Source organism: Terrapene carolina, unplaced genomic scaffold (genome assembly GCF_002925995.2).
Source record: "Terrapene carolina triunguis isolate 2854851 unplaced genomic scaffold, T_m_triunguis-2.0 Scaffold238, whole genome shotgun sequence".
NCBI classification, from domain to species: Eukaryota; Metazoa; Chordata; order Testudines; family Emydidae; genus Terrapene; species Terrapene triunguis.
The window spans coordinates 1159292-1173967 of record NW_020664589.1 but is presented as its reverse complement, the minus strand read 5'-3'; the positions used below and the strand labels follow the sequence as shown (position 1 = coordinate 1173967).

The 14676-nt window shown below is 48.8% G+C and overlaps 1 protein-coding gene across 1 annotated transcript in view; it reads right to left on the bottom strand.

Moving 5' to 3' along the window:
* Positions 1 to 14676, bottom strand: part of COL27A1 (collagen type XXVII alpha 1 chain) — a 185879-nt gene that overhangs the window by 152198 nt on the left and 19005 nt on the right. The window contains exons 7-9 of the mRNA XM_029912756.1: positions 12889 to 13044; positions 12143 to 12232; positions 9495 to 9536 (exon numbers count right to left, since the gene is read on the bottom strand). Coding sequence (XP_029768616.1) covers positions 9495 to 9536; positions 12143 to 12232; positions 12889 to 13044 — 288 coding nt within the window. The remainder of the gene's footprint in view (positions 1 to 9494; positions 9537 to 12142; positions 12233 to 12888; positions 13045 to 14676) is intronic.

Sequence of the window (14676 nt, the reverse complement as noted above, 5' to 3'; positions counted from 1 at the left end):
AAAAAAAAAAAAAAAGCCGTGATCGCGATCTGCAGCAGCAATTCGGCGGGAGGTCCTTCGCTCCGAGCGGGAGTGAGGGACCGTCCGCCGAATTGCCGCCCAATAGCTGACGTGCCGCCCCTCTCCGGAGTGGCTGTCCCAAGCACCTGCTTGGCAAGCTGGTGCCTGGAGCCGGCCCTGGTTACAGCACCAGTATTAAACAAATTGTGAGCCTAAATAGAAGATGTAGAATTTGTTATTTTGAATTATATATTTAAATTAAATAAATACATTATGGGATGAAATTAATTAATATATAAAACATTTAATGAAGCACAAAGTAAGGAAACACCTAAAGTATTAAGTAGGCTAAGGAAACACCTAATCGTGATTTAAAGACAAGGAAAAACTGATATACAAGATGTAACTGACTGAATATGACCAACAACATCAAAATATACAATACTTGCGCTGCTGGTGCTGTGGGACATCAACACGGAGAGCAATGAAGACACGGCAGGCCTGGTGCGCCACATCTACTGGGAGATCTCCGAGGAGACGGCCAGGGGCGAAGGCAGAGGGAAAACCTGTGCCTCGTTCCCTGGCTGAGCGGTGGAGGTGGCCCTCATTCTGCACTTGTGACAGTGGCTCGTCAGCCAGTGCTAGCGGCAGCGAAGAGGGGGCTAGCCCCGGTTCCCCTTGGCAAACTTAGAGAGGCTCGATTGGGTGGCTGAACTTGCTCGCTTGTGTTTGGCGAGGAGCGGCAGTCCCGGGGGAGGAAATCGGGTAGCGCAGAGGGAGCTCATTCCTCTCTAAAGTCTCCCTGTCCTCAGCCCCGCAGCCGGCCCAGCGGCTCCCAAGCAGCCCGAGGAGGCAGCAAGCGCCGCGGTTCCCAGACTGCTGTCGCTGACGTTCTGCCGGACCAGCAGGGTGCAGCAGTGCGCTGGCAAATGGCTACTGTTGCAGTGAGGGACGGCGCTCTGTACAGAGTAGCAGGAAACCGGATTTCTTTTCATCTTAATTTTTATTAAAAAAATGTGTATCTATCCCATCCGCCTAGTCCCTTTTAAGTCAACGGGCTCCTGGGCAATTGACCCCTTTGCCCCCCCATCTCACCCCTGTCGGCGGGACGGCTTTTGCCCAGGCATCTCATGGAACGTAGGACTTGCCAGCCTGGCACAGACCAGCGCTGCACCTTGCCTAGTATCTTGAGGCCAGTAGCAGCTGATTCAGCGCAAGGTTGAAGAAACGCTGCAGCAGACGGTGATAGAATAACCTGCTCCCAGGCAAAGTCCCTTCCTAACCCCCATTAATTAGCAGTTGACTGATGCCCTGAAGCAGGAGCGTGTAAACCTAGCCCTTACCAAGTTATCATAGAATATCAGGGTTGGAAGGGACCTCAGGAGGTCATCTAGTCCAAGCCGCTGCTCAAAGCAGGACCAATCCCCAGACAGATTTTTACCCCAGTTCCCTAAATGGCCCCCTCATGGATTGAACTCACAGCCCTGGGTTTAGCAGGCCAATGCTCAAACCACTGAACTATCCCTCCCCCCCCCCCATCATGTGGACCCTAAATCTGCTTCCTGTGCAGGTAGGCAATAAAACTGCAGCCTGACACCAAATCAGAAGCAAAAGCAATGATCTGCTTAGCTGGACCGAGCAAAGGCAAGGCAGGAAGTAAAAACCCGCTCCACTCTGAGTGCATGGCGCTTTACTGAACTCCTCAAGGCAGCCAGAAAAGGAGACAAGTTAGAGGTCAGCTGCGCACAAATCCTTCGTGAATGGGTCTAGCACCCGCTCAGAGACTATGAGCCCCACCTACCCAGCACCGAGGCCAAGAGCAGAGCCGCTATGCCGCAGGAGCTTTGGGAAAAACAAATTCCTTCTGTTGCTAGATCAAGAGTCCATGGCCCCCTCTCTCCATTCCCCCCGCCCCTTCCCCAAGATAACTGATTCCCAGTCAGTCCTGACAACAAAAGCCTAACTTGATGAGCACTGACAGGAAGAATGTGAAGGGATAAGCAGCCCAGGCGCGGCTGTCAATACCTCACTCCTGCCTATCTCCAGCAACTTGTTCATGCCGGGCTTCTGGGAGCAGCCCGTGGGCTCCTGGGCTTCAGAGCAGTTCAGGTGGCGGCTGCTTGTCTGTCAATGCAGCAAATCCTCCTTCAGCAGCCCCCATGGAAATCGATGCACTTCTCTGCCTCAAGAGCTCTAGAAAGCAGAGCCGGCGGAGTCAGTAGTTTGAGTGCTCAGGGACACAGCTCTCTACTAGAGCCGGGCAGGAAACGGGTTTCCCATATTTTCAAGAGTTCAAAGGTTTTTCCCCCGTCTCAAATCAGGCCGAAAAGTCAAAATCTTGAAAAGATCAGTGAACCAAACCACAAAGTTGTTTCTGGTTCAGGTCAATCAACAATATTTCATAACTTGTGTTTTGATTGACTTTTTCTTTAGAATCTTTACCCTAACGAGCTTAAATGGCTAAAGGAAAAGTCGTTTTGATTCAGAAAAAACAGACATTTTTGTTTCAAACGTGTCTACACAAAATACTGCCAATTCCAAAGCTTTTTTCCCTCCACTTTCTTCATTGGGAAATTCAGACTCTGTTTCATGAACAGTTTCCATTTCAACAAACTGACATTTTTCAATGACCAAGAGTTCTGCGAAAATTCCCATCTTGCGCTACTCTTTACCTTATGGCATGTTTCCTTCAGTAACGAAACCCCAGAGGGGATCAGCAGCACGAGGGGACTTGATCCTGCTACTCCATAGTTATCTCCCAGAATCTGCAGCAAGGTGTGCCTGATCCATTTGCTACTGTGGAAAATCAAAATACTCAACCCCCGCCCACTCCTTGGGGCTAAGGCAATGTGACAGCAATTTTTGCTCCCTTCGAATTTACAAATGATGTCCAGATGCTGGACCTGGAATATTAATACACTGCAAGCCTTGATTATTAAAGGCCTAAACTTTCAAGAGTGACTAGAGTGATTTTGGGTTTCACCATTTTTAGGTCTCAATTTGAAACACCTTAAAGTGTCTAATTTTCAAAGGGCAGGTGCTCAGGACTTCTTACCGTCAAGACCTCTTAAGTTGCCTCAAGTTGGGTTTCCACCAATTGAGGTACCCAAAATCACTCTAGTCAGTCTTGAAAAACTTAGGCCTCAGGGTCAAATTTAGACCAGCCAAAGCAAGGAGTCACCAACCTAAATACCTTGATGTATCTCTATAAAACAATGTGTGACTGTTAATACATCGCCACTGAGAATCCAATTCAAGAAAAGGGACGAAAGAGAAATCATTTTAAAAACCATCCCCTGGCAAATAGCAGCTCTTCTGACCTTGCACAAGATCAATGGATCTATAACCACACGGTCACAGCAAAACATCAGAACGACATGACTAATCACGGAGGTGCAGTGCTTTGTAAAGGAGCTAGTACAGGAGCAGAGAAGTCATCTCTCAAACTGAAAACATACTGAAATATCGCAAGCACGTGGTAAACAATAAAAGGCAGCATGAACATGGGAACCGAGAGCCTGCAGGTCAGCGGATAAAAGGTTTAATACTGGCAGTTAGTCACTCTAGGCGATGCCACGTTGCATAGCAGAATGGTATTTTATTTTTATTATAAGAAAAAACAAAGTAAAATAACCAACCCAGATTGCTCCCCAACTCATTTTATTTTAAAATATAGTATTAAGAAGCAAAACACACATCTGGAATGCTGTGCCAGAAACCATCTAACTATATCCTATCCAGTTTGAAATGCAGCTCAGTCCATTTCAGATGGCTGAGACATTAGAAGGTCTATAATTAGAGCTGACAAAAAAAACTGGTGAAAATAAATTAGCCAAAACACCCATTTTTTCCCCGCACAGAAACAATTGACAAATTCAGGTCGAATTCGGCAAATAGTTGCATCTGAAAAACAAAGTGAAAACAACAATTTCCAAAGCACTGATTGCAGTCGACCCCTGAAACATTTTGTTTGACCCATGTGATTTTTTTTTCAGTTTTAATTTCATCAAGGAAAACAATAAAAAAAAAATCAGTTTCAGTTGGAAGTTAACCAATTTTTCTTTGGATTTTGCGGTTCAGCCACACACAAAAAAAATCACTTATTTGCTCAGCTTGATTTATAATAAAAATTAGAGCTGATCCTTATATGCACTGTCTCAAACAAGTTGCAGAGAGAGGCAGGAACAGTTCCTCATTTGCTCAAACTTCTTCAGTCAAGCTTTCAAGATTCCAAACCGGCCTTTGCTCTCAAACACACACAGGGATTTCTGTCTAGACTGCATTACCCGCGACGCATATAGTCAGAGGTGCTGGAGAGCATTAGTGGGGCAGAAAACTGCCCGTGTTTATTCCATCAGGTCTGGTCTTTATCACACAAAGACGCACACAACAAGAACAAGCAGTTTGCTACAGGATGCTGAGTGCCAAGCAACCTGCTGAAATTTAACTCTGTGACTCCCACCGATGTTAATGGTAAGCAAGCAGCCAAATCCCTCATTAACCACTTTGAAAAGTTACGCTTAAGAGGGGCTTCCCATCCAGACAGAGTGTTAGTTCAAAGACATCATAACTTAAAGATGAACAGCAAAGGGATTTTGTCTTTCTTTGTATCCTTTCTGGATTTGTATTCCAACCCTCACTCCCCTCCCCATCAAAAGAAGTTTTCTGTTCTTTCTCACCACCACCAATCTTAGAGTCACCAGAAATATCCTGGCTTGATTTGCTCAGTTTTGCTGGGAGGACTCCTCGGAGGACTGAAGAACTAGTGGGATAACGACAGCATAAACAAACTGAAGTCTGAGCATGAGCTTTTCCAGACCTCAAGTGGAAGCAGGGTTTTTTGCTGGTAACTTCTGATCCCTCAGAAGATCAATAAAGGGCCCAGATACAATCTTATTTACTTTGCAGTTCATACAAAACAACCCCCTAGAACTCACAGCATGCTTTTTGCAGTTATATAACCTGGGTACTTAAGGGCCTAATCCTGTGAATGCTTATGCATGTGAATAACAATAATCCCATTGAGTGCACTCAGCTGCATAAGCACTTGCAAGATCAGGGGGAGAGATAAAAGTTTGCTTAGTTCAATCCATTTATCCTCCTCTTATTTGGTGCTGCAGGGAAGGCCATCGTTCCGGTTTGTTATTTGGCCACACTGCCCACTGGAATTGCTTTAAGATACTTTTAGTTTTGCAGGAGACTCACAGGCCTTTGGGCTTTGTGGGCCATAAAAAGAAGATTATTTTCACAGCAACCCACACAATGTCATCTCGAGATATCCTTGTGGCACCTTAGAGACTAACAAATTTATTTGGGCATAAGCTTTCGTGAGCTATAGCCCACTTCATCAGATGCATGGAGTGAAAGTTACAGTAAGCAGGTATAAATATACAGCACATGAAAAGATGGGAATTGCCTTGCTAAGTGGGGGGGCTCAGTGCTAACGAGGCCAATTCAATTAGGGTGGATGTGGCCCATTCCCAACAGTTGACCAGAAGGGGTGAATATCAACAGAGGGAAAATTTTCCATCTATTCAAGGGACACCATCATAGGACCTAACCACATCAGCCACACCATCAGGAGCTCGTTCACCTGAACATCTACCAATGTGATATATGCCATCATGTGCCAGCAATGCCCCTCTGCTATGTACATTGGCCAAACCGGACAGTCTCTATGCAAAAGAATAAATGGACACAAAACAGACATCAAGAACTGTAATATTCAAAAACCAGTAGGAGAACACTTCAATCTCCCTGGACACTCAATAACAGTCTTAAAAGTGGCCATTCTTCAATAAAAAAAACTTCAAAAACAGACTTCAACGAGAAACTGCAGAACTGGAAGTAATTTGCAAACTTGACACCATCAAATTAGGCCTGAATAAAGACTGGGAGTGGCTGGGTCACTACAAAAAGTAATTTTCCCTCTGTTGATATTCACCCCTTCTTGTCAACTGTTGGGAATGGGCCACATCCACCATGATTGAATTCATCTTTTATTACACAAGCACATGGGTTGGGGGATGAAACCGCACTCAGAAAACCTAGACATCAGGCAGATGAGGAGACAGCTCAGAGGCTAATGTTGGTGAGTACAGTGCTGCTGTAGCTCTTCTGTTAGTTAGGACTGAGGGCAAACCCCTGGAACAGAGTGAGGATGGGTTTGGGCACCAAAGTCTGGCCTACAGACTTAGGTCGGTATAACTCTGCCGCTCAGGGGTGTGGAAAACCCACGCCCGCGTGATGCAGTTATACCGACCGAACTCCTGGTGTAGACAGCGCTATGTTGATGGAGGGCGTTTCCCGTCGACAGAGCTACCGTCTCTTGGGGAGGTGGCGCACCAATGCCGATGGGAGGTAGAGTCTTCACTAAGTGCTACAGCTCCATTACTGCAGTGCTGTACGTGTAGCCATGCCCTAATGCAGGGGTGGCCAACTTGAGTCTGAGAAGGAGACAGAATTTACCAATGTACATTGCCAAAGAGCCACAGTAATACGTCAGCAGCCCCCCCATCAGCTCCCCACCCCCGCTCTCAGCGCCTCCCGTCCCACCAGCAGCCCTGCCGATTAGCACCTCCCCCTCCCTCCCCGCACCTCCCAATCAGCTGTTTTGCGGCGTGCAGGAGGCTTGGGGGGAGGGGGAAGGAGCGCGGGCATGGCAGGCTCAGGGGAGGGGTTGGGAAGAGGTGGGGTAGGGACAGGGCCTGTGGCAGAGCCAGGGGTTGAGCAGTGAGCACCCCCTGGCACATTGGAAAGTTGGCGCCTGTAGCTCCAGCCCTGGAGTCGGTGCCTATACAAGGAGCCGCATATTAACTTCTGAAGAGCCGCATGTGGCTCCGGAGCCACAGGTTGGCCACCCCTGCCTTAGAGTCACAGATTCCAAGGCCGGGAGGGACCATTGTGATCAAGTCTGACCTACTGTATAACCCAGGCCAGAGACCTGCCCCAAAATCATTCCTAGAGCAGATCCAATCTTGATTTAAAAATTGTCAGTGCTGGAGACTCCACCACAACCCTGGGTCAGTTGTTCCAGTGGTTAATTACTCCCACTGTTACAAATTTACCTTATTTCCATCTGAATTGGTCTAGCTTTGTCTTAGTTACACAGATGCTCCAAATGATAGGATAGGATAAGAAGATTTGATGGGATAGATAGATAGATAGACACACACAACCAGTAACTGGTCTTGAAGCCAGTTGGAATTTTTAACAAGATTTCCCCCTAGTTTAGACTTTGCCTTAACTGTTCAAAAGCACCTAAATTACTTAACAGCCAAAGTGCCATTGAAAGTCCTTGAGACTTTGCTCTCCTAATCGCCTGTGTGATGGCTGGGGAAAAAAAGACTTCGGCTCCTATGTCATTTGGAAAATGCTTTGGAAAATGGTACCCATGGTACATTGGTCAAGCCATCCATCTGGCTCTGAAATAGCAATTACAATTACTCAGGAGGGAAAGGGATGGAGGGGAAAAAAAAAAAAAAAAAAAAAAGAAAAGTAAAGAAGAAAAAAAAAAAAAAAAAAAAAAAGAGAAACGTGTCTTGCTTCCTCTTCCCAGTTTTACTAGTATGTGATGATTCCCTCTTAAAAAGGCTATTAAATCCAGTTGGCCCAACTGCTCCCTCGTGATAAACGGTATAAATATGACAAGCAGAATTATCCAGCTCCAGAGACTGCATAAAAACTGGTTGGCTGGACGAGGGTAAATGCATGTTACCAGCACTTCCCTGGATCTAAATTGCTAACCTTGCCTGGAGACACAAACCAAGGATCTTATACCCTTGAAAAATGGAGACATCGATTTATGACATAAGCGCCAAGCAATTAATCGAGTACCTTTTGTACTCATCCACTTACATGATTGCCCTCAGCTCCAGCACTGTACTAACCAAGCCCTTTATAATATGCCATTAGTTAGTCCTAATTAGCAGTTAATGAAAACTCTGGAGCTTCCATCTACCCCTAAAAGTGCAGAGTCTTGAAAACAAAAACTACAAACTGAAGTTTATCACAGTCTCTGCAGCAGGTCTGGGAAAGACTTCTCTCTGCAGGAGCTGATCTCTGGTTTTGATTAAGGGCTTGAAAAATTAAACTTGACCCAGCTCCAGAATCTCATTATTCTTCCCCTTCGGGCCTGTGAAGTTCACCGGCTTTCTTACTATGGCAGAATCTCGCTAATTCACACTAACCAGCAGGAAAGCTACTGAGAATGAGCCGGGTTTCAGAAGCAGACAGATAACAGAGTAGATAAGGAGAATGCATTACAAACTAGGCTGCTCATTTGGATAACTGTGAAGCTGCGTAATTCAGGGCAATTCATAGTTTGCCTGGAACATCAAAGTTCTCTAATGTATTCTGAGGAATTTTATGGAACACTTTTTCACAACTGCATACGCTCGGATTTGCACGGATACCTCAATTGCACGTGCATTCAGACTAAACTGTGTGTTCAAATTAGGGGCAGAATTCGGTACACACTTCTGAATAGCTACATTTATGTATTTTGCATAAAATTAATGACATCGTGAGAGTGAGAGACCATGCCATAGGATTCTGCTATTAAACTTTTGCTGTGACCTCCTGTATGTTCAAAACTAATAAATAGTACACCAAGTTTCAAAAGCTACTCACACTTAAACCCTTTACATTTCCGCCTCTGGCTTAAACCTTTCCCCCTACGATTAGAAAAGCGACTCTGGCCTTGTCCCTTATCCCCATACTGAGAAAAGTGTTGGCAGTTATAAAATGAATTTGGGCACTGGTCTGGCAGCTTCTGCCCCTTCCAAATACTCTATGACGGGAGAGCAGCAACAGGAATCTTCCTGGGGCAAATCATTGAAGTCCCACATCAGTGGCGGAAGCGGTAGCCATAGCCATACTTTCATTCTCTTGCTCCCCCAACATCAACTTCAGAATTCACCATCTTCCCGTCATCCTCACCTCCTCCTCCCCTATTTACAAGAACTCCAGGCAGCACTGGCTATCCCTACAGATCATTTTTGTTTCCACTGACACACGTGACCCATGTTTATTGCACAAACCGATCCATCTGTGCAGCCATTTGATTCATTCCACCAACGCCTGACCAGCCTCTCAATCCATCATCAAGGGTGAAAAACGAAACACTCAAAACGTGGCCCTAAAACCTCTAAGCAACTCCATAATCTTCTGACGCTTCTTTTGCCTTTACTGTTTAATATGGTTCATGGGAGTTCTATATTTTTTCTGGAAGCTCTTCAGGACAGGGATGTTGTCTAGTGTTTGTTCTGAGAGCATCTAGTACACTTGGGGTGCTTGGAAAAAAAACAAACACCTTGTCCCCCTGGCTGTGCAATATGGTCTTTTACCGGATAATTATTGATGTAGTCAAAACAATCCATTTGTTTCCTTGAGAAACATCATGATGCGTAATGAAATCTTGGATCCCCTCCAAACCCATCCCCAAAAGGGACTACCCCTGTACACATCCCCCCGCTGAGTTGGGAAAGTCATACCTGAGTGTAGGATTCCTGAATTTCATTGGTTTCTTTTGGCACCTAGATAATCGAGAGAGAGGGAGGGAGAGAGAGAGAGAGAAATACATCACTACCTGAGTAGCTGAATTTATTTAAGCAAGTGATGGTTGATGGCTCTGTTTCCATAGATTAAGAGCGTAATGGGTAACAGAGCTGGTTCTTGGAAAAAGTCGCTCCTTTCAGCATGCTTCTCGCTGCATAAGCAGGACTGGGGAATTTGGTTGGTACTTTAACACCTGTGCTTCAAGTGAGCACATTTAGCCATTTTCTTGTTGCGATTCTGCAGTAAAGTTCCAGGAGCTTTTTCTCCGGGAACACAGGTATTTTACTACGCAGCTCTAGGAAGGGCTAACAATGGGTGCGGCCCACAAAGACCTAGCTCTTCCAGCGCACTCTTGGACAAGATCATCTCTGGGTCACAGTTCCCCTTCTGTAAAATGGAGATGATACGAACCTACCTCATGGGATTGTGGCAAGTGTTAGATAGTAGATCTGCCCAGAAACGTGAGCAAGAAAAGTGCCATCTAATGCGCCAGGACCATCATTACTGGGGATCACCGTGAGTAACTCTCGTTGTGCTGAAACTTGGGGCATTTTGCTTCTGAGCCCAAACTGAGCCGCTCAGGCTAGAAAAGATTGTGCTAGAACTGACACAAGTTTCTTTGGACTGGGCTCCCGGAGGAGCAGCAGCAGTTCTTCTTGAGAGCTAATTAAGAACCCTGGTAAAATGGAGACCCACGACGCTTCTGGTTGTCAATTACACCAGTAACTTAGGGCTGGTCTACACTACACAGTTAGGTTGACATAAGACAGTTTATGTCAACCCAATTACGTCAGCGTCTACACTACAACCTTCCTCCTACCGATGTAAGGCTAGGTCTACACTGGGGGGGGGATCGATTTAAGGTATGCAAATTCAGCTACGCGAATAGCGTAGCTGAATTAGACGTATCCGAGCCGACTTACCCCGCTGTGAGGATGGCAGCAAATCGACCGCCGCGGCTCCCCCGTCGACGGCGCTTACTCCTACCTGCGCTGGTGGAGAACGCGCGTCGATTCGGGGATCGATTGTCGCGTCCCAACGAGACGCGATAATTCGATCCCCGAGAGATCGATTTCTACCCGCCGATCCAGGTGGGTAGTGAAGACAAGCCCCAAGTGCCCTACTATACCAACATAACTCGTCCACTTCCAGGAGAGGGGTAAGGCTTATGTCGGTGTAGTTAGGGCGACACAGTGTCTGTGTAGACACGGTGTCCCTTACGTCGGCCGTCTTGTCAATTTCACGGCAGGAGCCCTGAAATTCACAAGAAAGCCCCCACTGGACCCTGCTCCTGGCTAGGAGCCGAGGTGAGAAGCTCGGGGGGCTGCCCCTCGTTCCTGGCTGGGAGCCAGAGCTTGGTGGCTTCGAACCCCACTCCCAGCTGGGAGCTGGGGTGAGAAGCAGGAGGGACCCCCCTGCCTGCTCCCTGCTGAGCAGTCTTGTCAATCACCGCTCGGTGAGCCATGAAATTGACAAGGGTACCCAGCTCCTGGTGGGGAGCGGGCAGGGGGGCCGAGAAGATGCAGACAGCTTCCCCCCCACACACACACTCCTGGCAGGAACAGGTAGGGGGGAGAAACCCTGGGCGGCTTTCCCTGCCCCCGGCAGGAACAGGGAGCAGAAGGAGGGAGGCAGCCCGCTGGGAGCCGGTGGGGCAGCCAGGCCCCTGGCAGGGAGCTGCCAGCGGAGCTGAGAGACCGGGCTCTCAGCTCCCCACACTGCCCCTCTTAGGTCGGTGGAAGCGCTTCTGGTGAGGACATGCACCACCGACCCCAGGAGGGTAGTGTGGACATGCAAATTACTGCAGTGGCTGTAAGTCAACCTTAAATAGGTCGACTTAGATTTGTAGTGTAGACCAGGGGTTCTCAACCTTTTTCTTTCTGAGCCCCCCCCGCCCCCCCCAACATGCTATAAAAACTCCACGGCCCACCTGTGCCACAGTAACTGGTGTTCGGCATATAAAAGCCAGGGCCGGCGTTAAGGGGGAGCAAGCCTGGGCAATTGCCCAGGGCCCCTTGCCACAGGGGCACCGTGAAGCTAAGTTGCTCAGGCTTCTGCTTCAGACCCACGTGGCGGGGCTCAGGGCCCCGGGCTTCAGCCCCAGGCAGTGGGACTCCGGCTTTCTGCCCTGGGCCCCAGCAAGTCTAACACTAGTCCTGCTTGGCAGACCGCCTGAAGCCTGCTTGCGGCCCCCTAGGGGGCCACAGACCTCTGGTTGAGAGCCACTGGTGTAGACATCCCCTTAGAGGAGTAAACGTTCGTAAGTACGATGCACGAGGACGTTCCGTGCCCAGCCCTGCTGCGTGGCAGTGGGATTTCACGGTGGGAATGGAACTCCTGAGCACAACACTTCTCATTCGTCGCACTCTTTCTTTGATAAATGTGCTGCAGCATTGAGCAATACTAGCTGTGTGCGTTTTACACACCCACGCTCATACACAATAACGCACACACATACACGCACACTTCCTACAGCTAAAAGCCCTCCCGCCCAGCCATATCTTCCCCTTTGCACCAAACCCCTTCGCCATTTCACAAAGGGAAGTCAAATGCCAAAGCCCCAAATGACAGAGCAGCAGCTTACGTTTAACAGAGGCTCCTGGGTCACCAGGACATCAGCAGTAGAGCCATCTCCCATGTTGCCATGGGGATTCTCAGGGGAACGGGCGTGGCTCTGTTTGGAATGAGGGATAAAACTACCATGATCCCTGGCCCATGAGCCCCTCTCAATATGCATGCAATTGTGGGGTCTTCTCCACCCCCATCGCTGATCTAGATTAGCTTCCATTCAGCTTCCCCCATCTAGCATGACAGTGTACACCCCCTGCCCATCCATAGCTGCAGACTTAGTACCCCGGCAAGGTCTTTCTGCTGACCCACCCAGAAACAGAGACCGGGCAATACGGCTGTGAGCTCCCACCCCAGACACAGTGCGGGAGGGGATGAGAGGAGACACACTCCAAAGCTATCGCTTATTCCTAGCTCTCCCCAGGTGACATCCGACACCGCTGCTGAAACTCTTGCTACCTGCCACTGTTGCGTAGGTTGTGGGGCAGTGGAACCAGGTAAACAGGTGCTATTGGGCTCCTTTCCGGCCCTGGAGCACTGACCCACGTGGGAAGGGAAAGACAAACACTACACCAGTGCCCAACCGCAAAGGGTGTCACAGTCATCATCACATTCTCTCCATGCCACTGCAGAACCCTGAGTCCCAATGGGCTAAATTAGGTCAATGGAGAGACCCCAGGGATTAAGTAACATCAGGGATAAACTGGGTCCCACTTTGCAATGGGGAAACCCAAGAATGCTCTTTGCAGGCCCTTGACACACCTCCGGCCAAGCGGGAGAAAGATCCCCTGGGGAGCGGGACTGGTTGCGGAAAGCTTCAGTGCTGAAAGCGCTGGCGCATCTGGGATTGTAGCCTCCACAGTATTCGCCGGCAGCCCCCGGGTCTCCCATCTGGAAGATCAGCTGCTGCAGAGCACCCTGGGAGGCAAGGGAACAAACAAGTGGAGTTTACACCCGGACCGCTGACACTGCCTCTGGAGGACGGGCGGCAAATAAAACACAAGTGGGATAGGTTTGAATGGAGTTATTCAGACTCAGGATATGCAGCAATTACACTGGCAGGGAGATGCTCCACCACAGTCCACAGAGAAGGAATCCTATTCCAGGGCCAACAGAGGGACCCCACAGAGCAGCGATGTCTGAGCCTAGTATGCCTGGTCCTGCACACTTTTTTGTGTCATCTTGGCCAAGGTTCTGAGCCTCGTGGTTCCCAACACCAACACGGGCATGTCCCCTGGCTCCATGGTGAGACGAGATGAACAGGCAGCAGGGGAACATCCGAGCACAACTCCTGAGAGGGAAGGATGGGATTCTGCAGCGTGCTGGGCCTCTCCGGAGAGATGAGAATGGCACAGAGAGTGCTGAGCATCAGCCCTGAAGGGGCTCAGCACGCTGATGGATCAGGCCCCAAATCAACACTCTGTCCCAGAGGGCAGACACATTCCCCCCACCCACAGCCTGAAATTACCTAGAAGGGCTCTGGATTACTAGACCCCCCAGCGTTTGGCAAGACAGGGAGGGAAGAACCAGCTGTCTCCATGAGGTCAGTGTTGGCTGGTAACTCCAAACACCACCTTCCCCGCACCCAGGTCCCCCTCCTCGCACTCGGATCCTGGCTAGAGCGGGGGTGTAAGAAGGCCATTGCTGCAGAAGGGTAGACAGCAGCTCTTTGCCTTCCTTGGCCTTTGCTGGGGACAGCCCTGTGCAGAGGAGAAAGTGTCAGCAGGAAGGAGAGAGCATCAGGGCCAGGGGAATCTGAAAAAGAGGAGGCCTGTAGGGAATGCAACGCTGAGGGCCTGGTTCTTGGCACTGGGAGAGGTGAAATGAGCATCTGGGGGGGAGTGGGAAGAGCCCTGCTTGCCTGGAGAAGCCAGGAGTCTCCACAGTTGCTAAGGTTCTGTAATTATTAAAGTCAGAGCCAACTCAAACAGGGCTTCTCCTTGTTAGCATCCTTCTGAACCTCTCCTCCCTCTTGAGCCCAGTGTAACTGGTGCAATGATTTGTTAGCTGCAGCATCATTAAGCCATAAGCAGTTTTTTCTGCACCATGTGACTGTCCAGAGCAAACAGCTCTCTCCATACGAGCCTGCCCCATTTAGTCATTCTCGCCCGCTGTCTCCAAGGAGCCGTAAAAGCTGAGATGAGATAAATGTGCGAAAGCTGTTGGATAATCGCCCCAACCCCAGACCATCTTAATAAGATGAAATCTTCCTTCCAAGCCAAGGGTTTGGCCAGGCGACTGGCTGTGAAAGAGAGGTGGGGAAGGGTGACAGAGCTATATGCACGCCTGAATCAACAGGGACGGGCATTGTGCAGATGATGCAAGATGGTAAGGGGCCTTAGAGCTGCCTATTGTAATCTGGTTCCTGGTTTGCATGTTAGTTATTGGGGAGGGGGTTTCAGTGCAAAGACCCTAAAATAATCCTGGATCCAATAAGATCTAAGCATTTCCTTAACAGAGCTCCTTCTTATGACCTGCTGTGTGTTCTTAGACAGGAAGCTCTTTGGGGCAGAGACTGTATCTCCAACACATGCGTGTAGTGTGCCTAGT